We start from the raw sequence: 27,396 nt of genomic DNA, 5'->3' as shown, positions 1-27,396 counted from the left end.
TTATAGTATTGTCAAAGTCCATTTCATGTTTCACATGTCATTTTTTTCTTTTCCCATGTTACAAATATGTTACTTTAATTTCATAAGCTTTTATGTTTCGAGGGTAAAATTGTCATATGAAAAAGGGTATTTTGCTCGGGAGTTAGACTCGTATAATCTAGTATGAGTTAGACGTGTTTAACTCTTTATCTCGAGTCATATAAGTTTGTTCGAGTCTCATTAGTGGTATAAACTTTACTCGTAAAAAATAATTCACCATAAAGGGTGTTGGTGATTGGATTAAGTTTAGACATTTTTTAGACTTAACCCAGTTCCAACTCAACCATAAAATTTTTGGATTAGATTGGGTTGATGAGTGATTTTTTCAGATTTTTGTTTTTAATGGAAGTAAAATATGTGCACGTAAAACACTTAATTGTTTATGTTCAAATATTTAAGTAAGATTTGGAACTTAATTCATGCAATATCCTTGTAAGAGTGTGAAAACTCATCCTTAGTAAACGCGTTTTAAAACTACGAGACTGGTGGTAATACGTAACGGACCAAAGCAGACAATATCTACTGGTAGTGGGCTTGAGTTGTTATAGATGGTATCAGAGTCAGACATCGAGCGGTGTGCTAACTAAAACGTTGGGACCCCAAGGGGGGTTGATTGTGAGATCCTCCATTAGCCCGGGAGGGAAACGAATCATTTCTCATAAGAGTATGGAAACCTCCTCCTAATAGACGCAGCGAAATGTAATGAGTCACTAACAATGGGCTTAGACTGTTACAATTTCATACGGGCTTTTACCGCTCATAAACGTACAAATCTAAATGACTAATAGTAAAGTAATTTGATTTTTCGATCCAAACACAAATTAGAGAAACTCGAAGAAGTTTCGAGGTGGTTCGGGTTTTCACCGAACATGAAAAAACGCGGTTGAGAAAAAGAGCTTGCTATGCAAGGCAAGGCAAGCCAGTGAAGCAATAGCTGGTTTGTTTTAGTTTGTTGTTATTTGATTTTGAGCAGACTCCCAACTTCAGTTCCTCTTGTTTTGTTTTTTAGCATTGTCTGTCTGTTTGTAGCACAAACCTCTGCAACATCCTGGAACCTGCCTCTCCACCCACAGCATCCCATTTCTTGTCTCTCCTTTTCTTACGTTAATTTATTAACCTTAAAAAAAAAAACACAAGCCTACCGCTAGTAGATGTTGTCTGTTTTGGAGCGTTATGTATAGGAAGAGGTTTTCACACCCTTGTAAAAAATGTTTCGTTCCCCTCTCCAACAGATATGAGATCTTACAATCCAAAAATTTAAAGTTTAGGGTTGATTGTGAGATCTTACATCGGTTGGAACGCGTAAGAACCTACCCTTGGGAGAGGAACAACAGCTAGAAATGGCTACTAATACTCGTACACTAAGAAGCAAAAGGAGGAATCCGCCCAAGGAGAGCTCGCGTCTGATTAGCTAATTAGTGAGACAATAGCTTACCAAGGCGATGATCAGTAACTAGTCTGAGAAGATGATCAGCCACACTAGGACTAAGACATAGCCCAGATACCGTGGAAATCACTCCCTATCAGACACATTTTAAAATCATGAAACTAAGGACGATACGTAACAATATCTACCAGCACTATAAAATTACTTAATTGCCCTCCAAGAAATACGTGGCAAATGCAAATCAAACTTTTATCTTAAGGACTAAAATGTCATTTCACTATTGACGAACAATCAATGTTCAAATCTGTGTGTATATATAATATTTTTTTAAATCTGAAAAATATCTGTCACCCATCTCGAAATTCGTAATAATAATCAAACCATTTACACACTAAACAAAAATTAAGCCATGAATCTTAGTGAATAATCAAAGGCTTAATCATTATTATAACCCCAAATGATTAATCTCCTTCCCTATAAATACACCACTCCTCTTCCTTTCCTCTTCCTCCATTGCCCTTAATCAACATGGTGAAGAAGGAATCAGCTGATGAACACCATCAATCCATGGCTGCATCAACCAAGAAGAAGTACAAGGGTGTTAGAATGAGAAGCTGGGGCTCATGGGTTTCTGAAATCCGAGCTCCGAATCAAAAGACGAGAATTTGGTTAGGTTCGTATTCGACTGCGGAGGCAGCTGCTCGAGCTTACGACGCTGCCCTCTTCTGTCTCAAAGGCTCCTCCGCCAATCTCAATTTTCCGATCTCGTCTTCTTCGTTTGCACATTTTCATAATCTCTCCTCTCATCATAATGTTATGTCTCCTAAGTTCATTCAAAGGTTTGCTGCGGAAGCTGCTGCGAATACCGCCTTTGAAATCGATGATACTACGAGATATACTGATGTCCCACCGTCGTCATTGTCGTCGCCGCCTTCCTCATCTTCTTCTTCTTCCTCTGTCGAATCGACGATGTCGAATTATGATTCGTTTATGACGACGGAGCCGTCGTGGTTCAACTTTGATGATATATTGTCCCCTAAGTACGTTGGGCAAATGATGGATGGAACTATATTTGATCCGCCAATTATGGATGATTTTTATGAAGAAAGTGATGTTAGTTTATGGAGCTTCTCCTGAAATTTTTCTTTTAATTTCGTAAAATTACTGACAAAAGAAAAGGTTTTGATGTATTTACATACATAGATTAAGCCCACAGATTATTTTTCTGGGTCGGTCGATTTTTTATTTTCCTATGTTGTTGTTGTTCTTCAAACATGACATTTTTCGAGTAATACATGTAATATTATCAAGAAAAACAAAACAAATGAGTATATTAAATTTATGTCTTGTTTCACATGATCATGTTCTAATGTTTGTTCTATAATTGTTTTAAAACTATGTTCCCAATGCGTGTGTTTTGGACGGTGGACAGGTTTTGGAACTCAAAAACCACTCATTTTGTCAGATTTTTATGGAAATTGATGCCAAGAAATATTGCCATATTAAGCGACTATCAAACACCTGGAAACCGAGTAATAAACTGTTATTAATACAACTGATACGTACTTTTTCGTTTGTTTGAAATTGGAGGTTTAGAAACTTAAACAAGTCAAATAGAGAAGCGGGTAGGTCGAAACAGAGCCCGAAAATGTCAAATCGGACACGAAAATGGGACAAAATATTTGTAAGATTTGCACATGATGTGTTTGTTTAGAAGTTGTAGTGTTTGTGTTGGGTAACGGCATGGAGTCCCATTATGTGTTTATTTGTTGGGTTGCCTTTTACAATGCATCTGGTCTATTATGCCTTACGCTCGACTTTCTTTCATAGTTCATGAACGAAATCTTCTCCCATAACTTTTCATTTCTAAAACCCGAAATAAATCCATTAGAATCTTTATATGAATTATATAAATATAAATATATTCGAGTTGGTCTAAATTATTAATGAGATCGTACAACAGAGCTAGCCGATGTAAGACGTAGAAGTTCGGAATTCGAAGTAGGAGACATGATATTCTTAAGAGTGGCTCCAAGATTCAGACGTAATAGCAAGCTAAGTCCTCAGTTCATCAAACCCTTTGAAATCCTAGATCGAATTGGACCAGTAGCATACATGTCGGTCCTATCACCCTCACTCTCTAGCGTACACGATATATTCCACGTATCACTAGATTTATAACTAAAGGGTAGAATAACTTAAAGTCGGAGTCAGCATAGAACGAAGGGAACGACCCTAATGTTGTGTTGCGCATAAGCAAGAGAGAGACAGTCATTTTGTGCAACGTCGACAAAGGCTGTTATTTTGTGGGTCGGCAAAGGTTCTCTCGAGTCACAGTGCATTTTGTGCACAAGAAGAACTGTTGGTAATGCGTCTTTTTTACTTTACTCGACACCTTTGAATTCTTACCGTAAATTTTTATTAATGCTCGATATATTTCATGTTAATCAAACTATTAACCATAGTTAAGCATAGGATACCATTTATGAAATGAGGCTGAAAATGGAAAAATAAAATCACAATTTCCAATGTTCCAATATTACACATCATCACATGTGCCCTTTCAAAAGCATATATTAAATATATATATATTAATTCATTCTATTTTAATTACTTTCCTAATCTATGATTAATTTTATATGTTTCTTGAGGCAACCAAGTGTGACATTAATTATATGGCTTTGGCCTTATTACGACAAGCTTAAGGTATAATTCATTTAATTAACCTCTAATTGATTCTCGATAATAATATTAATATATCAACATACACTATGTTTTTCCGTAATTTTAGTTTAATTATTCAATCCATTCTTACCTTTTTTTAATAAATAATTTAACGACTAAAATTGATATTTTTAAAATAGAGGGGCTAAAATGAAAAAAAAAATTAAAGTAATTTTTTTTAACCTTTTTATTAATTACTATTTTAATAAATAAAAAAATTAGAGTTTAATACTTTCCAAATTATAATATATTAATAAAATATTTTTGAGTGGATATTATTGTAATATAGTGTATATATGTGGGTTGTTTTCGTATAAATCTCATATGGATAATGGGCCGGCCTGAATGGGATATTGCGGCCCAATTTGAGACATGCCACGTACTAATCTTATTTCTTAATGGGCCTACGAGTTTGGGCTTGATAATTTTTGGGCCCATGTGATTGCAGTATGGGCCTATGGGCTAACTCCCCATGAAATGCACATAATAATTTAGTTAATTATAAATTTGGTTTTATTTAAAGAAATATAGAATTTAGACTCTTAAAATTTTAAATTTTATTTTTATAATTGCATAAATCCTCGAAAATAATTATTGGAAAATACACAAAACAATAAAGACAAAATTCTAATTAAAAAAAAAAAACTAATTTTAAAATTTCTCATATCAATTTTTTAATTTAACCATTTAATTTAATTTAAAAAGTAAGAAAATATTATTAAATATTTTAGAAAAAATATATAATATTTATTAATTTCTTTATTTTAAAATATAAGTCTAATCTGATTAGGATTGATACGGAAATCAACGGTAGGTCCCATCTCCATAATATATCTAATCATATATTGTAATCCTATTCCATTCAAAAGGGTACTCGATTTCGGTCCTATCGTAAATGATCTTTTGACACGAGGTTAGACAAGGAATTTTTTTTTTTTTACCGTTCGAATTATTACTAGACTTTCAAATCCATCTCCAATGGGTTGAAATTTATTAAAATTTTAATTTTTTATCTGGAATATGTTTAGAACTTTTAAAATAAAAATAAAAAATATTTAAATAGGGAACTTAGAGAATTAATTTTGTAGTTTATTTATGATAATAAAAGTAAAAAAAAAAAACGGTAGAAAATAGAAAAATATCAATGCTAGAATTTTTAGCGCTGTAAAACATGAATACAGCGCATATAGTAAAAACCTTAATTTTGCCTCTGGCAGGGCCCACATTCCACAGAATCAGAGCCGTTGAAAAGTGGTCCCACATGTCAGATATAGAAATCAACGGTGAATAGCGTTGGAAAAAGACTTACGATGAATGGTCAAATGCGGCACAGAGTACATGGGATAATTTCCGTTTAAGAATTGAATTTTAAAGTTTTGTTAAAAAGACAGGTGGCACGTGCCACACCTGTCACACTAAAGTGAAAAAGAAGACCGAATCTTGATCCGACGACCATATCTTCCCGGCAACATCGGGCTCCATCCAACGGCTAGTATTGTTTCCAAATCCCAGTCCGTTAGATTCCCATCAGACGGCTCTACTTGAATCTGGCTCCCTCCTTTCATTCCAACAATAAAAATCCTTCTAAACCCGCCCCCTTAATCCTCTCCCCCTCTCTCTCTCTCTAAAGCACGTTCTTCTTCTCTCTCTCTCTTCTTAATTCGCTGTTCTTTTGATCTTTCAAGCAAAGGGGTTGTTACTCTAATAACCCTTCTCTGAATTTTGTTCAGTTTCTTTCAGTTCTTTCGCTAATTTGCGCCATTTCTCTGATCGTTAGCCGTCGCCGGAGATGTTGCTGACGGCGACTTCTGAAATCGCTTTGGTTATTAGAAGAATCTCGAGATACAGAGCTTGAAAAGGGAAGGATCTGTTTGATACTGGGAACTGGGTTTTCCGGCGGGAAGTATTGTCAATGGACGGCCAGAAAAATCCGGCGAAACTTACGAGAACTCAATCTTCGCTTCTCCGTTCATCCCCCACCGTCCGATCGATTCAGAGTTTGTCATCGGTTACCGAGGAGGATGTAATCGAATCGGAAAACGTCGAACGGAATCGAAAGAATAAGTTACTTCGACGGAGCCGGTCATCGGCGAGGGCTTATTTTGTTAACCCTGTTTTGGGTTTGGCATTTCTTGCTTGTTTCACTCTGTTCTCCATTTCTTCATTCTGTTTCTTCTTTTACAAACGGAAGGAAGAGATTGCGACTTCGGAGAATCTTCTCCTAGCGTTGATTTTCGTAGCGATTGCGCTCTTCTTTGCTAACAAGAACAAGGGCTTAATCCATCAAATGGGTTCGATTTTGAAACAATCGTGGGACGGCAATGCGCGGCGATTTGGGTTTTCGAGCGCCAATGTGAAGCCTGTGAAGTGGTTTATTGGAAGTCCGAACTCGGATTTGAGCGCCAAGAAGAAGCGGCAGATTATAAGAGAAGGGGTGGAGTTTTACAGTAATGGCGACTTCTATGAGGGCGAGTTTCATAAAGGGAAGTGCAATGGAAGTGGGGTTTATAATTACTTCGCTAATGGAAGGTACGAGGGAGATTGGATCGATGGTCGATACGATGGGTATGGCATTGAGAGCTGGGCGAGAGGGAGCCGGTACAGAGGGCAGTACAGGCAGGGGTTGCGGCATGGATTTGGGGTTTATAGGTTTTATACAGGGGATTCTTATGCAGGGGAATGGTTTAATGGACAGAGCCATGGCATTGGTATGCAGACCTGCTCTGATGGGAGCTGTTATGTGGGCGAGTTCAAGTATGGCGTTAAGCATGGCCTTGGCTGCTACCATTTTAGGTGAATCTTTTGAGCTTTACACTGTTTGTTTGATCTGCCATTGTTTGTGCTTGACGTTGATTTGTCTTAGGAACTTTTGTTGGGTATCAATTATTTAGTTCATGATCTTAAATGCTTGTGTTCATTCATTCTGGATTGGATCTGGTGGTGGCTGTTGAATTCAATACTTTAGTGATAGATATCTCTGAATTGGTTGTAGCTAATGCAGTTTCTCAAAATTGGGCCACTGCCCACTTTACGTGAGATCCCACGTTGGTGGGAGAGAAGAACGAAGCATTCCTTATAAGGGTGTGAAAACTTCTTCCTAATAGACAATACGTAACAGACCAAAACGGACAATGTCTGCTAGTGGTGGACTTGAGCTGTTACAAATGGTATTAGAGCTAGACAGCAAGCGGTGTGCCAACGAGGACGTTGGACCCCATAGGGGGTGAATTGTGAGATCTCCGTCGGTTGAAAGGAGAACGAAGCATTCATTATAAGGGTGTGGAAACCTCTCCCTAACGTATGTATCCGTTTTAACACAGAGACTGAAGCTGTTGCTCTTTAGATTGATTGTCTTATGAGTTGTTAGCCCATTGAATGAGGGACCTGTGGGTTATTTTCAGGGAACCTTCTCAATTTGGTTTGGACGATTGGTGTGTAATGCAGGAATGGAGATAGATATGCAGGTGAGTATTTTGGGGACAAAATCCATGGATTTGGAGTGTATCATTTTGCTAATGGCCATTGTTACGAAGGGTCATGGCACGAAGGACGTAAGCAAGGCTTCGGTATGTACACTTTCCGAAACATCGAGAGTAGTCGATGCGGCGAATGGGATGCAGGCCATCTCAAGCACCCTCTGCCCCCTCTTACTGACTTAGTACTTGCAGCAGTCCAGGTAAACCAACCACATTCCTCTTGTTTTGTACTCATTTACCTTATGCTGATTTCATTTACAATCGACCCGAATAGGCAGCTCGAAAGACAGCGGCGAATGCGATAAAGATCAGTCCAGTGGACGGGGAAGTAAACAAAGCGGTCGTGGCTGCGAACAGGGTGGCCAATGCTGCTCGAGTAGCTGCAGTGAAGGCTGTTCAGAACAGAATGAAAGGGAAGTTTTGTGATATAGGCGTTTAGAGAAGTGTAAATTATGAGTGTGCTTAGCCTCCTAGGTGAGCAAATGGTATTAGAGCCAGACACCGAGTGTTTAGCCCCCCAGGTGAGCAAAGAGCTCATTAGAGGCTGCGGGGAGCTCTGTTTTTTGCCTTGTTTTGAGCGTTTTCATGGTGTCACAAGCTAACATGTACATAAACTCAACCACCGACCTTCCCTTGTATATCAATGGAAGCTTAATCTTTCATGAACTCTCTCTGGTTTGATTTGTCTGCATCATCATAACTGATAAGATCCAAGCCACGTGGAGGAGGAGGGGATGACTTGGCAACATTTGATTGGCTAGAAGAAGCAACCAATCACATCTATCCCCATTTTCCATTGCCATGTCACTTCCGACATGAGTAACATGACTGTCGAGATGAGATCTCTCATCTCCTTTAATCTCTCTCTCTTTGTGGATTGGAGCTTTTCGTCCTCATCCCTTCAGCTAAAATGTTGTTTATCAAGATGCAATGAATACGGCATAACGATTTAGGATTGACTATAGTACATAGTTTATCGTCGTTTTTTTGGAAATTCCTATGTTTCCAACTGTCTTTTCTTTTAATTTGTGTGTATCTGTACTATTCTCACAGATAACTATGAGACAAACCCAACTACATTTGACTATCAAAATAACTCGTTAAGTGATCATTGCAGCTTAAACCCGTTCCTAAAAGTAGCTTCCTTCTCTTTATTATAAACTTTTTTACCAATGTTTTTTTAATTAATATAGATAAGTTTTAATGGCTCAATTCATTGTTGTACGTTTCTTTATGTTTGTGGTTAGCCTTACAGTGAACTTTTTATTTTACGAATGCAGCGTTATACTAAAATAAAATAAACGTCACCGCTACTAAGAACGAAAAAGGGCACATTATGTTATGGGTTTCTCCGGTCTTTTTTTAAAAAATGATATTTTTAAGAACGAGTATCTCTTACTCGTGAAAAAGTTGGTAAAAGTTAATGTATGCAAGAAGTTAACGTGATACTCAATAGAACGTTAAAAAGGTGGCACGCACGTCATCTAGATTTCGTCCCAGTTCAGTTCATAACAAGCTATCCCCTTTTTCGTTCTTAGTAGCGGTGACGTTTATTTTATTTTAGTATAACGCTGCATTCATAAAATAAAAAGTTCATACTTTATGATAAAGTCAAAAAATGATATTCTACAATGCACATGTAATAAAGAGGTTACAAGGCAAAGTAAGAGAGTAAATGTTGTTAGCTTTATTATAAAGTATAAATATATAAATACAAAGAAAAAGGGGTATTGTACAACAAATTAAATTTAAAATTTCCAACTTTTAAAAAGTATTTTTTTTTAATTTAAAAAAAAGAAAAGAAATTGGGGTAGTGAAAAGTCAAAGAAAGTGCAAATTATTTGGGGCTTAGAATATTAAAAATGAATTAGGTTACCTAATCTTTGGGACTCTAAAATATTTAAATTACAAAATTTAATTAAGGATTAGTTGAAGGTAGATAGACAGCTATGGCTCTGTTTTTCAAATTTACCCATCCAACCCTAAAAATACAACCTTTATAGGTCAAATAAGCATATTTTTTAAATATTAAGTATTTTTTTTTTTTTTAAGTTTTAAGGATATATTATAGATTTTTTTTTTTAAATAGGGTAAAAGAATAATTGTAGATTTTTTTTAGAATATTAAGAGTATTATTGAACATGAGTATTAATTTAACCATGTTTTTTTACGTTGAAATTTATTCGATCTAATACATCTAATTTTAAGATAAAAATCGTATTTGATAAGTGTCTAACTTTTCGATTTTGTGTAACAAGTTCTTGAACCGGTTAAACATAGAATCAAAAGTTTAATATTGTATTCGACACAAATTCAATTTTATATCTAATAAATTAATTATTAAATATGTTAATGACTTATATATGGGTCTATTTTAAAAGAAATAATTAATTAATTATATAATTTTGACGTTTATTTTTTAAAATTTTGAGCAAGGAACAGAATCTAAGTTGGAAAAAAATAGTCACTTTTATTTATTTTTTAATTTAAAGGCATGTGGGAATTTTAATGCGACCATTTATTACCTTATAGTTTCCAAAAAAACCAAACCAAAGAAAATGAGTGTCTTGTCACATTATTCAAACCTTATAATTACTTATATTTCCTAAGTTTTCATCCACCCTTGTTGCTTCAAGTTCAAGCTTATGTTTCTTTTTCTTTCCCATGGTCGAAAAGGACAATCATGACATTTTTTTTTTTACTATTCTTTAATACATATAAAGATGATGGAATTATTGTAATCCATTATGTGTAGATACTTTTACAAATTTGGAAATTTGGGCATGTTCACAACTATGCCCTTCGTTGCAAGAAACGACAAAAATTTATTATTGATCAACATGCCGAAATAGCGTTAGAGATGTTTGTATGATTCAGCTTGCATACATGATATTCCAAATCTTTGTTCATTAATATAAAAGTCCACGTTCAATACTAGTAGATATTGTCCTTTTTGAATTTTTTTCTTCGAGCTTTCCCTCAAGGTTTTAAAATGCGTCTATTAAGAAGAGGTTTCCACACCCTCACAAGAAATGTTTTGTTCTCCTCTTCAACTGTAAGAGCTCATGCTAGCAGTATTGTCCACTTTGGCCTATTATGTATCGTCGTCCGCGTCAACATGTCTGTTAGGGAGAGGTTTCTAAACTCTTGCAAGGAATGCTTCGTTCCCCTCTTCAGCCGATATGAGATCTGACAATTTACATTCCATTATCCCACGATCTAGTTGTAATAGTAGTATAGTTAAGATGGGGATTGAAATAAGAGGGGAGACGGGGAAGGGCCTTCCCCGACCCCACCCGTGGAGATCTGTAGGGAGGCTTGTGAACTTGAGGGTGCATGAGAAGCAACAGAAGGTTGTTCAAGGTCCAGGACATTGATTGTTGGAGGCTCATCATTTGGTGAAGGCATGTGGTTCAAATTTTGCTGCAAAGATTGTTCTGGTGTAAGTGATGTCTGTTTTGGGCTTGAGATTTGAGACGTAATAATATCATAACCAGACGACTGAAACTAAAGGGAAGTACTTGTATGCACCAATTCTGCCCACCAGAACTCTCTGCTCTTCAAAACCCTCTCCCAAATGATTGTACCCCTAATCCAATTTGTTGAAGTACTCTGAGTCCTTCATGTCCCTATACAATAACTTGTCAACGAAAGTCTGTGAGAACACCACTTTGGTACCCCTCGGTTCGAAGGTCTCACATCTCTTATCTCGTTGACAACCTTCCACGAGAGGATTTCATGTATCAATGAACGGTTGATTACCAAGTTCAAGTTAACGAACTTTTCAAATATAGCTCTGTTGAACATATCAAGTTGAGTGTGAAGAGCTTCATCTTTATTAACTAGTTTACCGGTTTAATATGTGGCAAGCTGGTGATTTGGGCAGAAGTAATATGTAACCATTCAAGCCCACCACTAGCAGATACTGTCGTCTTTGGACTTTCTCTTTCGGGCTTCCCTTCAAGGTTTTTAAAACGTGTCTGTTAGGGAGAGGTTTTCACACCATTATAAAAAATGTTTCATTCTTCTCCCCAACCAATGTGGGATCTCACAATCCACCCCCTTCAGGGTCCAGCGTTACTCATTCCCTTCTCCAATCGATGTGGGACCCTCTAATCCACCTCCCTTTGGGACCCAACGTCCTTGCTAGCACACCGCCTCGTGTCCACCTCCTTCGAGGCTCAGCCTCCTCACTGGCACATCATTCAATGTCTGGCTCCAATACCATTTGTAACAGCTCAAGCCCGCCGCTAGCATATATTGTCCTCTTTGGGTTTTCTCTTTCGGGCTTCTCCTAGAGGTTTTTAAAATGCATCTGCTAGAGAGAGGTTTCCACACCCTTATAAAGAATGTTTCGTTCTCCTTCCCAACCGATGTGGGATCTCACATAACATGTTTCGATGATCTTGAAAGCCTATGTCATTTCAGTTCTCCATGATAATAATAAAAAAAAAAATCTATAAATAAACATATAGTTACAAGGCAAATGACACATTCATGCATTCTCATTCAATTTCGTAGTATCTATCTCACTATCAAATAATCAGTGTCCATCTTGATATCAAATAATTAAGTCTTGATTCTTCATCTTGAATCAGTGATTCTTTATTCTCAATATTAAATCATGGTTCTAGATATCGATATCGTCCGTTAATGATTTGATATCGAGATTGAGAATAAACCCTTCTACATATAGATCACGAGCCATTTTCATCCCCATATCATTCCCAATCTCGATATCAAATTTTTATAGAATATAGACCTATTAGACAAAATTGAGTGTTTGTGAACCTATGAAACACCTTTGATTAAAGTAAACAAAAGCTCAAGAACTAAACTTGTAATTTAATCTAAACTCTATCATTGGAATGAGCATAATAACATCTGTAACCTATATCTTATATGTCCAACTGACTAAGCTTTGAACCCCATATGTCTCTCAACCATACATTCCATCCTTATTCTATTTACTTGAACTACTAAATCTAATCCAATCATAATATGATTACAAATAATTAAAACTCAAATTTATCTCGACTACACCAACTGCATAAGAAATCAAACTGCATGAATCAAAGCAATGAATATGGCAACTGCTCAAACGAGTATTTGTCAAGAGAAGATTTCCATAATGCATCAACAAAGATGAGAAACCCCTTTAATGTATAAGCTTATGCTAACCTTGATTCTGAGAAGAAATGGAGTCCTGAGCAACTTGAGAGCTAAAACTGGTTTGGATGGCCATGGCCGCCTCTCTTGTAGAATCCCCCTTTTCCAAAACCTGTTCAAGCTCCACAATCTTCTCCAACAAAAATCTCGAATTTGAGTTGGTTGATTCAACCAATTTACTAGCAGTATCAAGAGCACTGCACATCTGAAAATGCCCCAAAAATGAAGTCACAAGGAAATAGAAGCCAATTTGCTGGATAGTATAATGCTAATTTCTTTGCACAAACACGAAGCGGTCTTTCAAAATCAAAGGAAATGAGGTTGTAAATTGTTAGAAAGTAAAGTTCATATCACTGAATCATTCAAATTGATTGTCAAACACAAGAAACGCCCTACCTTCAACGTCAAAGCTGTCCAAGAGTGGTCATTATCATCGAATGATTTGTTCAATTGGTCGTAGTTTTCCTGAAGCAAAAGAAGATTAGAATATGAAATAAACATCAAGCTCATTACAAAATATTCGCAATCCTCAAAAATCACATTCGCGATACTACAATCTGCATTCAAAGCGTACGAAACCGTAATCGAAGCATCAATTACCAGAGTACTCAATGACTTACAGGACAACCAGAAAAGAAAGCGAAAAATAAAAAATCGAAAGATAAACAGGGAACCTGAAAGAGTTTGGGGAGATCGGGGATTTCTGATGCGAGCGGAAGAGTGGAAACGGAAGCAGAGGAAGAAGTTGATGATATTACTGATTTAGGGGTTTCATTAGATCCCTTTCCTTCTCCGGCTTCTTCTTCTCCGACATCGCACAGAAGATCGCCTATGCAGAGAAGAGGTCCACCAGTACCTCGCATCTCTCTATCTGTTTGTGCAAATCTGATCGCGGAGAAACACCGTAATCCTCCGACTGAACCCTCTTCGGTTGGAGCTCGGCCACTGCACCGATCGAGCCTGGGCCCGTTTTTAGGGATTTTTATTTCTTTTTTCTTTTTCTTTCTTTCTATAAATTAGAAATATTTTTTACTAAATTAATAAAAATACTAAAAATTATTTTTAAAATTTTCAATAATACTTTTAAACTTTCTTAAAAAAAATAAAAAAATACTCTCACGATTTTATATTCATTTTAAAAATACTCTTTGTGTATAAATACTTTTAAATTAAAGGTTAAAAAATACATTAATGTTAATTTTAAAACGAAATCATTACACATATTTCAAAAATATTTTTTGAACTTTAAAAAATATTTAATAACTTTTTAAAAATTCTAAAAATATTTTTTTAATTTTTTTAAAACGTTGAAAAGTAAAGAAAATAATTTTAAAAAGTTTTTACTGTTAATTCCATTGCAGGGATTAACTTTTTTTTTTTTTTTTTAATTTAATGATCTAATAAAACTTCAAATAATTACAAGGGTGAAATCGTATTAAATTGTCAAAATCAATCTATATAATGTATACGTGAAAAATATATTATAATAATTAGTTATAGAATATATCTTAGATATTCGTAATCCATTAATATTTTATTTTAAGATTTAATGTTATTTGAAAAATATACTATAATAATTAGTTATAGAATATATTCATAATCAATTAATATTTTATTTTAGAATTTGATTAGTAATATATTTTATCTTTAGTTAGTTTATATTTTTAGATATTAGTTGATAGCTTGTATCCTATTTAAACGTTGTGACACATTAATGATGCACTTTTGATCCACTTTTATTTCTCATTCTTATCGGTTTCGTCTCAAAAACACTAAGTTTCAGTGAATGGGAACTGGCCAACAAAAAACCAATGGCCTTATCCACAAACCACCTTCAATTTTTATGCACCTTTGCACTCATTTTCCTTGTCTACAAACAGAGTTAGGCGCACTGGAATGGCATCAAATGGTTTGCCACATCAACCACACCACCATGTGTTATTACCTTAAATATGAGCTCATGTACAGCCTAACGCCTATCTCAATGGCTCCATCGTCCCCACCAACGGCATGAAGTGCTACTGGTAGCGTTGAAAGGAGCTGCACTGTGAGGGGGAAAACTGCAGGCTCGATGATTCCACTATCTGAAGCAGCAGCACCCTCTGTGCTTGCTTCTCCTTCAAGCGTACTCTGTTGAACAGTCAGGTCGCAAGGGGAAATAACCAATGCAACATCTTCCAATGCCTTCCACTTAATTGAATCTCTACTCCCATGAGAGCGCCTAGTGTCAGGAAAACTAAGCACCAACGTAGATGTAGCATCGAGCCATTCATTTGCCAAATCTTTGACTTCCTCGTAGTATATTCTCCGCTCAATCTGATAATGTATGGCATGAGAAAAATAATGAATACCAATTCAGACGGCTAGGATCGCACAATAATGCGAACACTCATCTAGATGAATACAAAAAACAAGAGAGAGAAAATGCCGGGAGGAATATTGGTTTATATTGATGACTTCATGTATGTACAAAAATAAGAGAGAATGAGACCGAAAGTACATTTTCAGTGCACTTCAGAGGCATATATATGGTTCAGTTTACTATATATAACTTTACTAGATATAACTATCTATTATATATAACTGTCTGTCAACCATATATAGCTCTGACTTTACTAGGTATAACCATCTATTATATATAACTGTCTGTCAACCATATATAGCTCTGACTTTACTAGGTATAACCATCTATTATATATAACTGTCTGTCAACCATATATAGCTCTGACTTTACTAGGTATAACCATCTATTATATATAACTGTCTGTCAACCATATATAGCTCTGCTTAGTATGTAGAGTAAAAAGAGAACACAGATAGAAAGTACATTTTCAAAGCATCATAGGTATATATATATATATATAGTTCAGTTTATTATATATAATTTTACTAGATATAACCATCTATTATATATAACTATCTATCCGCTTGGTAAGCAGAGTAAGAAAGAATACAGATAGAAAGTACATTTTTAAAGCACGACAGTGATATATATATATGGAGTTCAGTTTATTGTATATAACTTTACGATATAACCATCTACTATGTAATTGTCTATCATATATAACTCTACCAGCTTGGTACGTGAGTACATTTTCAAACCACTGATATATATATAGCCTAGTTTATTATATATAACTTTATATATAACTATCTCTATATATCAGCTTTTTACTTTAAATAGTCGTTTACTGATACTATGTATAACCATTGAATACGCAGCCACACCTCAGAATGAAATAAATTAAATACTACAGGTTCAAAGAACACTCACCGCCAGCTTCTGTATATACAGAGTCATAAATTTTGAACCAAGGCCCAATACCTTTGCATCTGAGAACAAAATCTGAAAATACAAAGAAGCCACAGATGAATCTACCATCCATTGAACCTTAATACTTGTAAAACAAACAAAAACAAGATAGTGTTCAAATTATATCAGAAAAGATCACAAAAGAGTACCTGTTTTTCTTTCAAAAGAGCCCACATGTAGAGCTTATCACAAGCATCCGCAGCATGCTTACTAGCCAATTTTCTGTTATTGCATTGCACAGCAACATCTGAAAGTAATTTAGAGCATGGAACTCCATGCCTCAATGCTGCAGATGATAACGCTTCTCTACCTTCTAAGGAGTCAGCAGCATCTTTGTCAAAATACATGCCAGTAAAACATCTCATCCGTTCATCACTTTGGTGCTTCAAATACAACTCCTCAGCCTCAACAGCTGCTGCAAGTGTGCGGTGGACGACGATATCAGCATACCGTCGCAACGGTGACGTGAAATGTGTGTACCAAGGGACAGCCAGTGAATAATAGCTCCCATTTTCACCATCTTTTAGCTCTCCATTGCAGAAATAACTCGCTAACTGCGTAGACCTTGTAGCATAGGATATCACAGCATCAAACAGCAAAGGATCATCATGAAATTTCATCCGTATCTGCTCTAATGACTGTTGGAACAGAAATGAAGAGGATGTGTCCAGTTCAAAGCCCTGCTTAGAACAAAATGATTCAAATTCTGTAAGTTTCTTGAATATAGGTTTAGGATGCCTTCTCAATAATGCTCTATCAGGAAAAGTTCTGGATATCACTTCGGCCACGGTTCTGTTTGCCAAAAGCACGAACTCCTCGACAAGAAAATTCGAATCCTTTCGCTCATGAAACGTACTATCATATGGAATTCCAAATTCATCATATAAAAACACTATTTTGGGATTCTCAATCCTCAAAGCCCCATCTCTAAATCTCTTCTCCTTTAGAGTTTTAGAAATTTCATTTAGAGTTCTAACAGATGAAATGATATCAAGCCATGTAGACTGGCCATGCAACTGGGGAACACAATGTCCTAAAACCTTTGAACTGTCAATAATGTCCTGAGCATGTCCATATGAGAGTTTGCAGCAAGAGCATATCACAGTACGGCCAATCCAACAATCTTCGACATCTCCACAATGGTTGATGTCCAAAAACAATGAAAACGCAAGTCGATCCACTCCGGGGTTAAGTGAACCGATATTCTCAGAGAGTAATGGTGGCAACATTGGTATCTTGCGTCGTAGAAGATGAACACTTGTCGATCGGATTCGAGCCTCTTTATCTAAGGCAGTGTCTGGCAATACAAAATGTGATACATCAGCAACATGAATGCCTACTCTAAAGATACCATTGGCTAACTTTTGAACCGAGAAAGCATCATCAAGATCCAAGGCAGATGGAGGATCAATAGTAAATATGCATAAGTTTCTTAGATCTCTTCTGCATTGAAGTTCCTCTTGTGGGATCTTCCAAGGGGTATGAGGGAGACAAGACAATGAATCACGAGAGAATTCACATGTAAGAATTGCATTTTGAAATAAAATAGCATCAATATGAGACTCTATTCTACTTCCCCGTCCTAGAACATGCATGACAAGTGCTTTTGGAGCTGAACTCTCTTCAAGCCATTCATCAATCCGTGCAGCCACCAGCTCACTTTCAACTGTGGCATCACCATTGTCCAATCTCTTCTTGATGCAGTCGGGTAAATCGACTGCAAAAACCATCATTGTCGGGAATCTCGCATCGTTAGGCATCAATTGGACATATCCACAATCATGAAAGGAGAGGAATTTCTTGACATTAAGAAGGCCAACAATAGTTCCTCGCTGCCGAGACTTCTTTAGGATGGCTACTACCTTACCAGTTGGTCTTTTTGTAGGAAATAAATCAATCACTGCACAGATCCTGCCAATGGGATCAACTGAAGGGGAACTCCAAAAACTGTCGGACATAACATTGGCATCTTCCAGTGAATGCATATTGTCATGGGCCTCACTAGTGCCTTTCATCCTACTCCATAACGAAAAAGGATTCATCTTCATTGCAACTATGTCCCCTTCCACCTAGATCAGGACAATGGTTCCAAATCAATAAAAAAATTCCCCATATGTACATTTAGATTTGCTCTCATCGTAATTCTACAGCAGTCAAACACAAGATGCAAGCATTTTTTAGTTCACTGTGTACATCCCAAGTCCATTTCTAGCTCCTTTTTGGGGCTTTTCTTCAAGGTTTTAAAACGCATCCATTAGAAAGAGGTTTCCACACCCTTATAAGAAATACTTCGTTCCCTTCTCCAACTGATGTGGGATCTCACAATCCACCCTTCTTGGAGGCCCAGCATCTTCGCTGGTACACGGCTCGATGTCTAGCTTTGATACCATTTATAACAGCTCAAGCCCACCACCGCTAGCAAATATTGTCTCTTTGGGCTTTCCCTTAAGGTTTTAAAACACGTCTACTAGGGAGAGATTTCCAAATGCTTCGTTCCTTTCTCCAACCGATGAGGGATCTCACAATCCACCCTCCTTGGAGGCCTAGCGTCCTCATTGGCACACCGGTGTCTGGCACTGATACCATTTGTAACGGCTCAAGCCCACCACTAGCCGATATTGTCCCCTTTGGGCTTTCCCTTCAAAGGTTTCCCTCAAGGTTTTAAAATGCATCTACCAGGGAGAGGTTTCTACACCTTTATAAGGAATGTTTCGTTCCCCTCTCCAACTGATGTGAGATCTCACAATCCACCCTCCTTGGAGGCTTGGCATCCTTGCTAGCACACAACTCATTTTACTAAAAATGAACCAAAATGTTTCAAGCTTTCTAGAAACCCTACAACCAATTTCGAGTTTCTTGGATAACTCATCCATTTTGTGTTTGTATGTGTGCATGAAAGAGAGAGTATTTACAGCTCTGTTCTGAGACGCACTTCCATAGATTAAGACATCAACTGGTATTCCATCAATTTTGCAGTAGGCCTACAAAATAGATACATCGTGTTCAAACAAAACTCGAAAGAAATATGCGAACAAACATACTCAGTAGCTAATATTCAGAGAGATTTGACACAAACCTCAACTCTATAGTGAGCATTCATACGAAACAAAGCTTTAAATATGTCGCCTTTCTGCAAAAGTGGAAACAACAGCTAAATTGCAGCATCCTATCACAAAATTTGATATCATTTGAACAAAGAACTCACCCTACCAACTAGCATCAAGAAAATTCAGCATGTCAAACAGACCTGTAAGCCTCTATTAACATCATCCAGGGGCCAGTGAGACGTAAAATATTTCCTTTGACTGTTTACATCAGCAGGAGGCGAATGCTGGTTCATAGATATCCAAGGCATACTTCCACTGGCAATCTGTTCCGGACATGATGTTATAGCCCATCGACCAGTATCCATGGAATGATGCTGGTTTCTCAAATTTTGTGACCATTCTGCTTGTTGGCCAATATGCAGAGGGGACAAAGAACTAAAGGAAAGCTTATTTCTTCCGGTGAAACCAGGCTCGGTTGGCTGATTTGATTGACATTCATCTTGAGTCAAAGAAGAATAAAATGAGGGTTCTGTTAAGTTAGCATCAATTCTACAATTTTCCATGCACTCTGATGCTTCCCTCGGTATTTCATTGACTGAACTGCAAGACACTGCCAAAAGAGGCAACATATCTTGTAAGTTAAGGCATGTTTAGAGTGGAAAGATGGTTTAGGGGAAACAAAAGTAAACCATAAAAGCACCTTCCCGAGCAACAAAACACACATCTGAAACTATTGATTTAGAATAAGCACATATCAACGCACCCTGAGAAATTTGTCTCAATGCAATACTTAACAACAAATAGCAAGTTCAAGCCCATTGCTTGCGAATATTGTCCTTTTAGACTTTTCTTTTAGACTTTTCTTTTCGAACTGTCCCTCAAGATTTTTAAAATAAGTATGCTAGGGAGAGAGCTTTCCTTCAAGGTTTTTAAAACATATCTTGTTAGGGAGAAGTTTTCACGCCCTTATAATGAATGTTTCGTTCTCCTCCCCAATCAATGTGGAATCTCACAATCCACCCCCTTCAGGGCCTAGCATTCTTGTTGACACACTGCCTTGTGTCCAGCTTTTCGGGGTTCAGCCTCCTCGCTTACACATCACCCAATGTCTGGCTCTGATACCATGTGTAATGGTTCAAGTCCACCGCTAGTAAATATTATCTTCTTTGGAGAATCTTTCCCTTTCATGCTTCCACTCAATGTTTTTAAAATGCATCAAGGGAGAAGTTTCCACACACTTATAAAGAATGTTTCGCTCTCCTCTCCAATCGACTTGAGATCTCACAATTTCCATCACAATTTCCATATATCAAAGTACATCCATATTCGGCAAAATCCCACGAATTAAGACTAAAATCAAGCAAAACAAGTTAAAAAGAGAAGAACACCTGCCCTCCAAATAGAGGCCTTCTGCTCAGACCGCCAATTAGAACGATCCTTCTTCTTCCACTCCTTTCCGCCATCCTCGTTCCTCTCGGAAGTGGATTGCTCAACAGATCCCCTCATAATTATGAAAACGCAAGAAGAATCAAACGGAACAAGAAATGGCAACAATCCACAAAAAAAACCTCAAATCCAAACGAATTTGAAAGATATAACAAGACAATCTTCCGACTTCGGAAAAGGATATCAAGAACACAACAGAAGAAAATGATAAATGAATCAAACAGCAGCCATGAAAGAGAGCTGAGAAAGAAATCGCTAGTGTTGGCAAGACTGTGGAAGAAGAAGAAGAAAGGGACGCGATGAACGGTCGGCGAAGACAATGGCGCCCACTTCGCGCCCTTTTTCCACTTCTTTCCGTTTCTCTTCATCTCCTTTTCTTTCTTTCTAATGCTGTTTAGTCACCTGACCGGTAAGATTAGTAAGTTCACTGACACGTGTCCTTCTCCGAGTGACGTCTTCCACCGTCTACTTCCGGTCATCCTCATCATCCAATTTACTATTTTGGTGGAAATAAATTCCATTTATGCTTTTTTTATTTATGAAAATTACTTAATTAAAATTCTTATTGGTTTCATTTTTTTTAAAGTATTTAAAATCAATTTTATTATTTTAAGGACTAAATTATTATTAAAAATTATATTTTTTTTTTATGGGCGACGTTGACGGTGTCAAGGTTGAATAACAAACTTAATTAACACCTCATCCAGTTTATTAAATTTTAGAAAATAAAATCTTAATTATGACGTAGCTTTAGCCAATCAAAATCCGCGCAAATCGTCGTATAAAAGGGGCGGAATATTGCGGTCGATCCAAAACACACCTTTTAGAATATCGCTCTCTTTCTCTTCGACTCCGAGAAGGCTCTGGAAAGTCTCCCATGGCGTACGTTGAACGAGGTTCTCTCTCGATTTCTAATCTTTTATTTTTCGATTCCGCTTCTGAGAGTTTGGTTGATGACTTTCGGATTTGGAAATATTTTAGAGTTTTTGTGTGTTTGGATTGTCGGTGTATTTATTTTTTAATCCTGTTCCTATTTCCGTGGTAATATTCATTTTGTGGTGATTCTGATTTCGATTTTGTGCTTAGTAGGTTAGATCTAGTTGGTTTTTCAGGAAGGCGTGGTATTCTGTGATAATTTTGATCTGATTGCATATCTCTTGATCGGAAACTTAATGAATTTGATGTTATCAAATGGAAAAATCGTACACAAAGATATAACCACAGGAATGGAAATAATCCTAGGGCATTGATTTAATCATGAAGAGAGGGAAAACTCTCGAATTCGAGTTAGAAAGAGACTGAGGTTCTACGATCTAGTGGAATGATAGGAAAAATAGAGAAATGTGGTAGATAAATTGGGAAAATTTATAGTCGTTTGATAACTTAGATGAGACACATAGCTTGACAATTTTTGTATGAGTTTATATCCTAAACTTCAACTTCAACTTTGGTGGTACCTTTTTTATAAGCTGACATGAAGGCATTTGTTTATTTCTTTGAGTGTTTGGATGAATTCACACCGTTTTCCTAATTTTTCAACTCTAGTTTTACTCCGTGTTTATTGTCTGTCTCTACGGTTTTAGTGGATAGAACCGATGATGAAAAAGGCCTGGAAAATGGCTATGCTTATTGACTTCTTCAGGCAGAACTTATACCATTCGCTTTAAGGGGATGTTTTTTGCTTTTCCTTGTAAATCGCACCTGCTTAATATAAAATTTAAAAATGTATTATAAGATGGTAGTTCATAATGGTAGACGTAAGTATCAGTGGTTTGAAAATATGGTGAAGGAATCGATATATTTTCTTTTAAACTTGATTTCGTTGCTTTATGTTAGTCAGGCTCCGTTGTGTTAATGCTTAATGTTGAAGTCCATGTTATAAACCTTATGGAGGTTCTTCGTGTCTTCTTATTAAATTAAATCATCACAATTTCAAGCAGTAGAGAGAGAAGATATTATGATTTTTAAATCTTCACGAGCTTATAATTTTGTTGTTCTATATTGCTGTTGATCTGAATCATTGTGCTAACATATATATATTTCCATGGTTTGGAAGTTTTTCTGCACTCTCTTCGAGTGCTGGACAAGGCTTGAAGTCATATTGATTTTTTTTAATGAACCTTTAAAAGTGTGTGCAACCTGAGAACACTATCAGGAATCTTTTGATTGTATCAATGCGTGCTTGAAATTCCGTTTGGTTGTTCCGTTTAGCAGGATTCTCTAGAACCATTTCTGGATAAGTGAATATTGCATGTACCAAATATTTAGGTAGAACTTGTTTTTGGAATTCCTTTTAGTTGCTTCTTTCTGGTGAACTCTCTCATATTAAGTCATGGGGGATGTTCATGTTTCCGAAGCATAAATTGATACTAAATTTGCCAGTATTAAACAGCTCTGTGTGAATCCCTATTGCACTCTGCTACCTGTCTCCTGGTACATCAGTTTTACATCTTTGTCAGAGTACTTAGAACGGCAAGATTATTGGGGAGCTAATGTGTTCCTTTCCTTTTTCAGTTTCACCTGCTTTGCATGACTTCATTAATGATCTCGTTCACCTCTTCTCTATGTACAGCTGTCCGTATGATACTGTTTTTTTTTTTTTTTTAGTTATCTATTTGGATTGATTTTATGTTCAAGAGATTGAAGAGATGCTAAAATTGCTTTCACATTGCACAATGACCCATTTTTTCCAATTCGTATATCCGGTGGATAAACTGGGTGCTATTCCCAGGTGGATTTGACATGTTACCATTCATCTGATAGTTTCTTTGAACTATGAAATTGAATGCTTGTGTTCTTGATTCCTAGCATGAAATAACCAGCTATGCACTTGCACGATATCTTGTAGGCGTTGTGAAATCCCAGAGATCATTTTGGCGTCTCAAAACCATAACTGATTTCTTTTGGGCCATTGTAAACATTATCGGTGTGTTTTTTACCACCTTATTCTCGGTAAGGTGTTCTTTGTTGTCTTGTGAATAATGTTAGGTATTCAGAACCACAATCATAGGATTAAAGATTAACTTTCATGCTTCTTTCTAGATGGAAAAATCTGAGGCTTATAGAAAAGGATCTGGTTCTGGCAAGAAATGGGACGGTGGTGGCCCAGGAGGTCCCGGGTCAGGGCCTTACGGTGGTCGTCCACGTGGGCCACCTCGTGGTCTAGACAACGTTCGAGGAATCGATCATAGTAAGTTCAATGCTTGTTTTCGAACTTTTTTCCTCTATTCTTTCATTCAATTTACTTACTGTTCTGTGATCTGAACTATGACAACCAGGTTCACTACCTGCCTGTGGCTCGTGCTGCGGCTAAACTTTTGGCTGCTTCCATGGTGCATTTACACAAGGGTGTCTACAAAATACTCTTCAATTTAAAATCGTGGGCCGTGTTGTAAATGTTGATGGAATGCTATCTGCGAATATAAATTAGTTCATTAGATAAAAAAAAAAAATGTGGTTTCATAAATTAGTACTCAAAAGTTAATTTTGCCAATCAATGGATAAAATTTTAAGATGCCAAAGCATTTTTAATATATTATCTTGCAATGATTTCTTGTACTAATTTTTTCCTCACCAAAGTTTTTTGTTGGCTACCTTATATTTTGATATTTTTTTCAAAAGAAAGAAAAAAATTATTAGATGAACGTCGTAGTTTTTGAGAGATATTGTTATCAAATTTTATATAAATACGAATATTTGATTCAAGTATTAATAACTATTTAGATAATTAATTGGGATTATATGGGATTTATTATTTAATTTTAGATAATTAATTTAATTTATTTTTATTAAGTGAAAATTTAAAAATAATTTAACTAAATAAATATTAAAAATTCGAGTTTATTAAACCATCCTTTTTAATAATTATTATCAAGTAAATAATTTTAATAAAATTATAAACTTTTAACCTTAAATTATTAGTATACAATAACCCATGTTATATTTTTTATTATCAAATAAATAATTTTAATAAAATTATAAACTTTTAACCGTAAATTATTAGTATACAATAACCCATGTTATATTTCTAACTAATGGTCTCAATAAAATGGTTGGTAAAACATTTATANTTTTTTTTTTTTTTTTTTTTTTTGGCACAATAAATGATTTGGTAAAATAGGCCCTCATTTCATATACAACCTTTCCTACCTACTATATCATTAATACAATTATAAGTCGTTAATTTTTTAAAGAATAAAAATATTTTTTTTAAACGAGGATCAACATTAAGAGATAGTTTAGCGTATATAAATGTCTTGAAAATATTTTCTACATTCTTTCAGTTAAGNTTTTTTTTTTTTTTTTTTTTTTTTTTTTTTTTTTTTTTTTTTTTTTTGTAAATATGACGTATGGCTTTATATTTTATTAAGTTTGAATATTTTTTTATTAGATCAATTATTTATCTATTATATTTTTAGAGGTGGTGTATTATAGTAGAAATTCTCATTTAAATAAATATCATTTAAAATGGAAAGAAATTTTTTAATTTTAGAAAATTTAAAAGTTGGATGTATTTTATAAATTTTAAAAGTTAATGGTATTTTTAAAATAAAATACAAAAAATTTATGAATATTTTTTAAAAATAAAATGCATGATACTTTTTATTGAATTAACAAAAAGAAATAAAACGATCGTAACCAATTGAGTTTGGTTTTAATGGGCATCGGCATTCATGTGACAACAAAGACAGGTAATTTAGGCTTCATTTATTGGGGCTGGTTGTTACATGGAACGATCCACAACTGCCCACGTTTCTTCTACCTCTCTGCACCCTTCTACAAAGCCCCCACCACCGGACTCCCAAACCCACCTGCACCCATGGAGCTCGAGAAGGTCCAGGACATCGCTTCCGCCGTGCTCTCCTCCGGCACCCTCCCTGCCCAGTTCATCCGCCAGGAGACCGAGCAGCCTGGCATTACCACCGTCAAGGGCCAAACCCTCGCCGTTCCCGTCGTCGATTTCAGCAACCCAGATCAACAGTCTGTTATTCAAGCCATCGATGATGCCTCTCGCCATTGGGGCATGTTTCAGATCATCAACCACAATATCCCCAATGAAGCAATCGCCCATTTGCAGGCTGTTGGAAAGGAATTCTTTGAGCTACCAACAGAGGAGAAAGAGGTGTACGCTAAGCCCCCTGGTTCTAAATCCGTCGAAGGCTATGGAACTAAGCTCCAGAAGGAAGTCGGTGGAAAGAAGGATTGGGTCGACCATTTGTTCCATATCATTTGGCCGCCGTCCGCCGTTAACTTCAAATTCTGGCCTCAAAAACCCCCTTCTTACAGGTATTCAATTTCTTGATTACTCTGTTTCTGTTGATTACTCTTTTTCTGTTGAGATGGTTCGGTGAGTAATTTTGAGAATGATCGTGGTGTTCGATGATGAAAGTCACACATCTGCTAATTTAGGGAATGATTCTAAGTTTATAATCAATTAATACTCTCTCCATTGGTGCGAGGCTTCATGAGAGCTTATGCTCAAAGTGGACAATATCATACTATTGTTGAGTGGAATACATATCCATTGGTACGAGGTTTTTTGGAAAACCTAAAGTAAAGCTACGACAACTTAGAGTCATGTCAATAGAATTCTCAAATGTTGAACAAAGAGCTATGAATCTTGAATGTGTAGTCAAAAGTGACTCAAGTATGAATAAATGATGTACTTTGTTCGAAGATTCTAAAGAAGAAGTAGAACCTCGATGAAGAGGAGGCTTGTTCGTGAGCTTTGTAGGCTTCAAGGGAGGCTCTAGTGTACTTAACATAGAGAATAATCATGAGTTTATAAGTAAGGAATACATTTTCATTGTTACAACGCCTAGGACTTTAGAAAAGGAGTTTAGCTTCGATCAAGAGGAGGCTGTTCGAGGGCTTCATAGGGCTCGGAGAAGGCTCTAATTCGTAACCGTTTCGATCTGAATTCAGGGCTGCAAACGAGGAGTACAGAAAGCATTTACATGGGGTTGTGGATAAGCTGTTTAGAAGCCTGTCACTGGGGCTGGGGCTTGAAGAACATGAACTGAAACAGAGTTCCGGTGGAGATGATTTAGTGTATTTAATGAAAATCAACTACTACCCACCATGTCCACGCCCTGATCTAGCTCTTGGAGTTGCTCCTCACACCGACATGTCGGTCATCACAATTCTTGTGCCCAATGATGTTCAAGGTCTCCAGGCGTTCAAAGATGGCCATTGGTACGATGTCAATTACATCCCCAACGCCCTCGTCATCCACATCGGCGATCAAATTGAGGTAAATTTGAGGTTTGATTTGATGCCCATTTTTTGAAGTTCTAGGGTTTGTGAAAATGGAGCTTGATTTCGCAGATTCTGAGTAATGGGAAGTACAAGAGCGTGCTGCACAGGACGACGGTGAACAAGGAGAAGGCGAGGATATCGTGGCCGGTGTTCTTGGAGCCACCGGCGGAGTTTGAAGTTGGGCCTCATCCGAAACTGGTCGATGAAGACAATCCGCCGAAGTTCAAGACGAAGAAGTATGGTGAGTATGCGTATTGCAAGCTTAATAAAATTCCCCAGTGACTGAACCGAACCAAACTGCGCCGCCGCCGCCGCTTCCACCTTCATCGTCGTTTGTTTTGTTTCGTCTTCTCCGGCGAGCGGCGGAGTCCTGCAATTTTAATGTACGGCGCCATTAATTAGAAAAATGGTTTCGATTATTAACGAACTTTTAAATAACTAAATTGCAGTGTGGAACTTTTGTGTAACTTTCATCCCAATTATTAATAATTATTATTTACAAACATTATGTGTCATATTGGATTATACAATTTTTTT

At 36.5% G+C, this 27,396-nt stretch overlaps 6 protein-coding genes and 1 non-coding gene across 8 annotated transcripts; 5 read left to right on the top strand and 2 right to left on the bottom strand.

The window, feature by feature from the left end:
• The first annotated feature begins 221 nt into the window (after nucleotides 1–221).
• Nucleotides 222–27,362, top strand: LOC111780272 (flavonol synthase/flavanone 3-hydroxylase-like). Its single transcript, XM_023660628.1, has 6 exons — nucleotides 222–232; nucleotides 2,293–2,295; nucleotides 5,482–5,494; nucleotides 25,411–25,887; nucleotides 26,527–26,854; nucleotides 26,929–27,362. Exons 4-6 carry the CDS (start codon nucleotides 25,421–25,423, stop codon nucleotides 27,139–27,141), a joined length of 1,008 nt encoding a protein of 335 aa, XP_023516396.1. The 5' UTR covers nucleotides 222–232; nucleotides 2,293–2,295; nucleotides 5,482–5,494; nucleotides 25,411–25,420; the 3' UTR covers nucleotides 27,142–27,362.
• LOC111780296 (ethylene-responsive transcription factor ERF014-like) lies at nucleotides 1,951–2,691 on the top strand. Its single transcript, XM_023660664.1, has one exon. The coding sequence runs from the start codon at nucleotides 1,955–1,957 to the stop codon at nucleotides 2,561–2,563; it is 609 nt and encodes a 202-aa protein (XP_023516432.1). The 5' UTR covers nucleotides 1,951–1,954; the 3' UTR covers nucleotides 2,564–2,691.
• Nucleotides 5,749–8,486, top strand: LOC111780257 (MORN repeat-containing protein 3-like). 2 transcript variants are annotated; one of them, XM_023660617.1, is made up of 4 exons: nucleotides 5,749–6,943; nucleotides 7,595–7,614; nucleotides 7,684–7,826; nucleotides 7,901–8,486. In XM_023660617.1, the coding sequence occupies exons 1-4, from the start codon at nucleotides 6,063–6,065 to the stop codon at nucleotides 8,063–8,065; spliced, it is 1,209 nt and encodes a 402-aa protein (XP_023516385.1). In that variant the 5' UTR covers nucleotides 5,749–6,062; the 3' UTR covers nucleotides 8,066–8,486. The 2 variants fall into 2 exon arrangements, with proteins under 2 accessions (XP_023516385.1, XP_023516377.1); XM_023660609.1 differs by having other exon boundaries at nucleotides 7,595–7,826.
• Nucleotides 12,460–13,774, bottom strand: LOC111780279. Its single transcript, XM_023660640.1, has 3 exons — nucleotides 13,470–13,774; nucleotides 13,192–13,260; nucleotides 12,460–13,000 (listed from the first exon to the last, which is right to left on the bottom strand). The coding sequence occupies exons 1-3, from the start codon at nucleotides 13,656–13,658 to the stop codon at nucleotides 12,803–12,805; spliced, it is 456 nt and encodes a 151-aa protein (XP_023516408.1). The 5' UTR covers nucleotides 13,659–13,774; the 3' UTR covers nucleotides 12,460–12,802.
• Nucleotides 14,521–20,946, bottom strand: LOC111780222 (DIS3-like exonuclease 2). The gene is made up of 7 exons (XM_023660564.1): nucleotides 20,544–20,946; nucleotides 19,356–19,765; nucleotides 19,185–19,238; nucleotides 19,021–19,089; nucleotides 16,258–18,177; nucleotides 16,070–16,141; nucleotides 14,521–15,111 (listed from the first exon to the last, which is right to left on the bottom strand). The coding sequence occupies exons 1-7, from the start codon at nucleotides 20,659–20,661 to the stop codon at nucleotides 14,737–14,739; spliced, it is 3,018 nt and encodes a 1,005-aa protein (XP_023516332.1). The 5' UTR covers nucleotides 20,662–20,946; the 3' UTR covers nucleotides 14,521–14,736.
• On the top strand, nucleotides 21,419–24,115 carry LOC111780289 (selenoprotein K-like). Its single transcript, XM_023660652.1, has 4 exons — nucleotides 21,419–21,497; nucleotides 23,450–23,553; nucleotides 23,644–23,791; nucleotides 23,880–24,115. The coding sequence occupies exons 1-4, from the start codon at nucleotides 21,479–21,481 to the stop codon at nucleotides 23,912–23,914; spliced, it is 306 nt and encodes a 101-aa protein (XP_023516420.1). The 5' UTR covers nucleotides 21,419–21,478; the 3' UTR covers nucleotides 23,915–24,115.
• LOC111783105 lies at nucleotides 22,898–23,042 on the top strand. The gene has a single exon (XR_002813284.1). It is a non-coding gene; the product is annotated as a small nucleolar RNA snoR137 (small nucleolar RNA).
• Nucleotides 27,363–27,396: the final 34 nt, after the last annotated feature.

The sequence above is a fragment of the Cucurbita pepo genome, chromosome LG01 (genome assembly GCF_002806865.2).
Source record: "Cucurbita pepo subsp. pepo cultivar mu-cu-16 chromosome LG01, ASM280686v2, whole genome shotgun sequence".
Classification (NCBI taxonomy): domain Eukaryota; kingdom Viridiplantae; phylum Streptophyta; class Magnoliopsida; order Cucurbitales; family Cucurbitaceae; genus Cucurbita; species Cucurbita pepo.
Note: the sequence above shows the minus strand (reverse complement) of the source record. Positions and strands in the feature narration are given on the sequence as shown.

What these genes read in the sequence shown, in the direction of transcription:
- LOC111780289 (XM_023660652.1), top strand. An exon ending in TTTTTACCACCTTATTCTCG is followed by an intron (nt 23,554 to 23,643) that starts GTAAGGTGTTCT and finishes GCTTCTTTCTAG; the next exon opens with ATGGAAAAATCTGAGGCTTA. An exon ending in CGTTCGAGGAATCGATCATA is followed by an intron (nt 23,792 to 23,879) that starts GTAAGTTCAATG and finishes TATGACAACCAG; the next exon opens with GTTCACTACCTGCCTGTGGC.
- LOC111780257 (XM_023660609.1), top strand. Translation starts at nt 6,063, where the DNA reads ATGGACGGCCAGAAAAATCCGGCGAAACTTACGAGAACTCAATCTTCG. An exon ending in CTTGGCTGCTACCATTTTAG is followed by an intron (nt 6,944 to 7,594) that starts GTGAATCTTTTG and finishes TGTGTAATGCAG; the next exon opens with GAATGGAGATAGATATGCAG. An exon ending in TAGTACTTGCAGCAGTCCAG is followed by an intron (nt 7,827 to 7,900) that starts GTAAACCAACCA and finishes CGACCCGAATAG; the next exon opens with GCAGCTCGAAAGACAGCGGC.
- LOC111780272 (XM_023660628.1), top strand. Translation starts at nt 25,421, where the DNA reads ATGGAGCTCGAGAAGGTCCAGGACATCGCTTCCGCCGTGCTCTCCTCC. An exon ending in CAAAAACCCCCTTCTTACAG is followed by an intron (nt 25,888 to 26,526) that starts GTATTCAATTTC and finishes ATCTGAATTCAG; the next exon opens with GGCTGCAAACGAGGAGTACA. An exon ending in ACATCGGCGATCAAATTGAG is followed by an intron (nt 26,855 to 26,928) that starts GTAAATTTGAGG and finishes TTGATTTCGCAG; the next exon opens with ATTCTGAGTAATGGGAAGTA.
- LOC111780279 (XM_023660640.1), bottom strand. Translation starts at nt 13,658, where the DNA reads ATGCGAGGTACTGGTGGACCTCTTCTCTGCATAGGCGATCTTCTGTGC. An exon ending in ATCTCCCCAAACTCTTTCAG is followed by an intron (nt 13,261 to 13,469) that starts GTTCCCTGTTTA and finishes CTTTTGCTTCAG; the next exon opens with GAAAACTACGACCAATTGAA. An exon ending in GGACAGCTTTGACGTTGAAG is followed by an intron (nt 13,001 to 13,191) that starts GTAGGGCGTTTC and finishes GGGCATTTTCAG; the next exon opens with ATGTGCAGTGCTCTTGATAC.
- LOC111780296 (XM_023660664.1), top strand. Translation starts at nt 1,955, where the DNA reads ATGGTGAAGAAGGAATCAGCTGATGAACACCATCAATCCATGGCTGCA.
- LOC111780222 (XM_023660564.1), bottom strand. Translation starts at nt 20,661, where the DNA reads ATGAGGGGATCTGTTGAGCAATCCACTTCCGAGAGGAACGAGGATGGC. An exon ending in ATGTTAATAGAGGCTTACAG is followed by an intron (nt 19,239 to 19,355) that starts GTCTGTTTGACA and finishes CCACTTTTGCAG; the next exon opens with AAAGGCGACATATTTAAAGC. An exon ending in GTGCGTCTCAGAACAGAGCT is followed by an intron (nt 18,178 to 19,020) that starts GTAAATACTCTC and finishes GTCCTGATCTAG; the next exon opens with GTGGAAGGGGACATAGTTGC.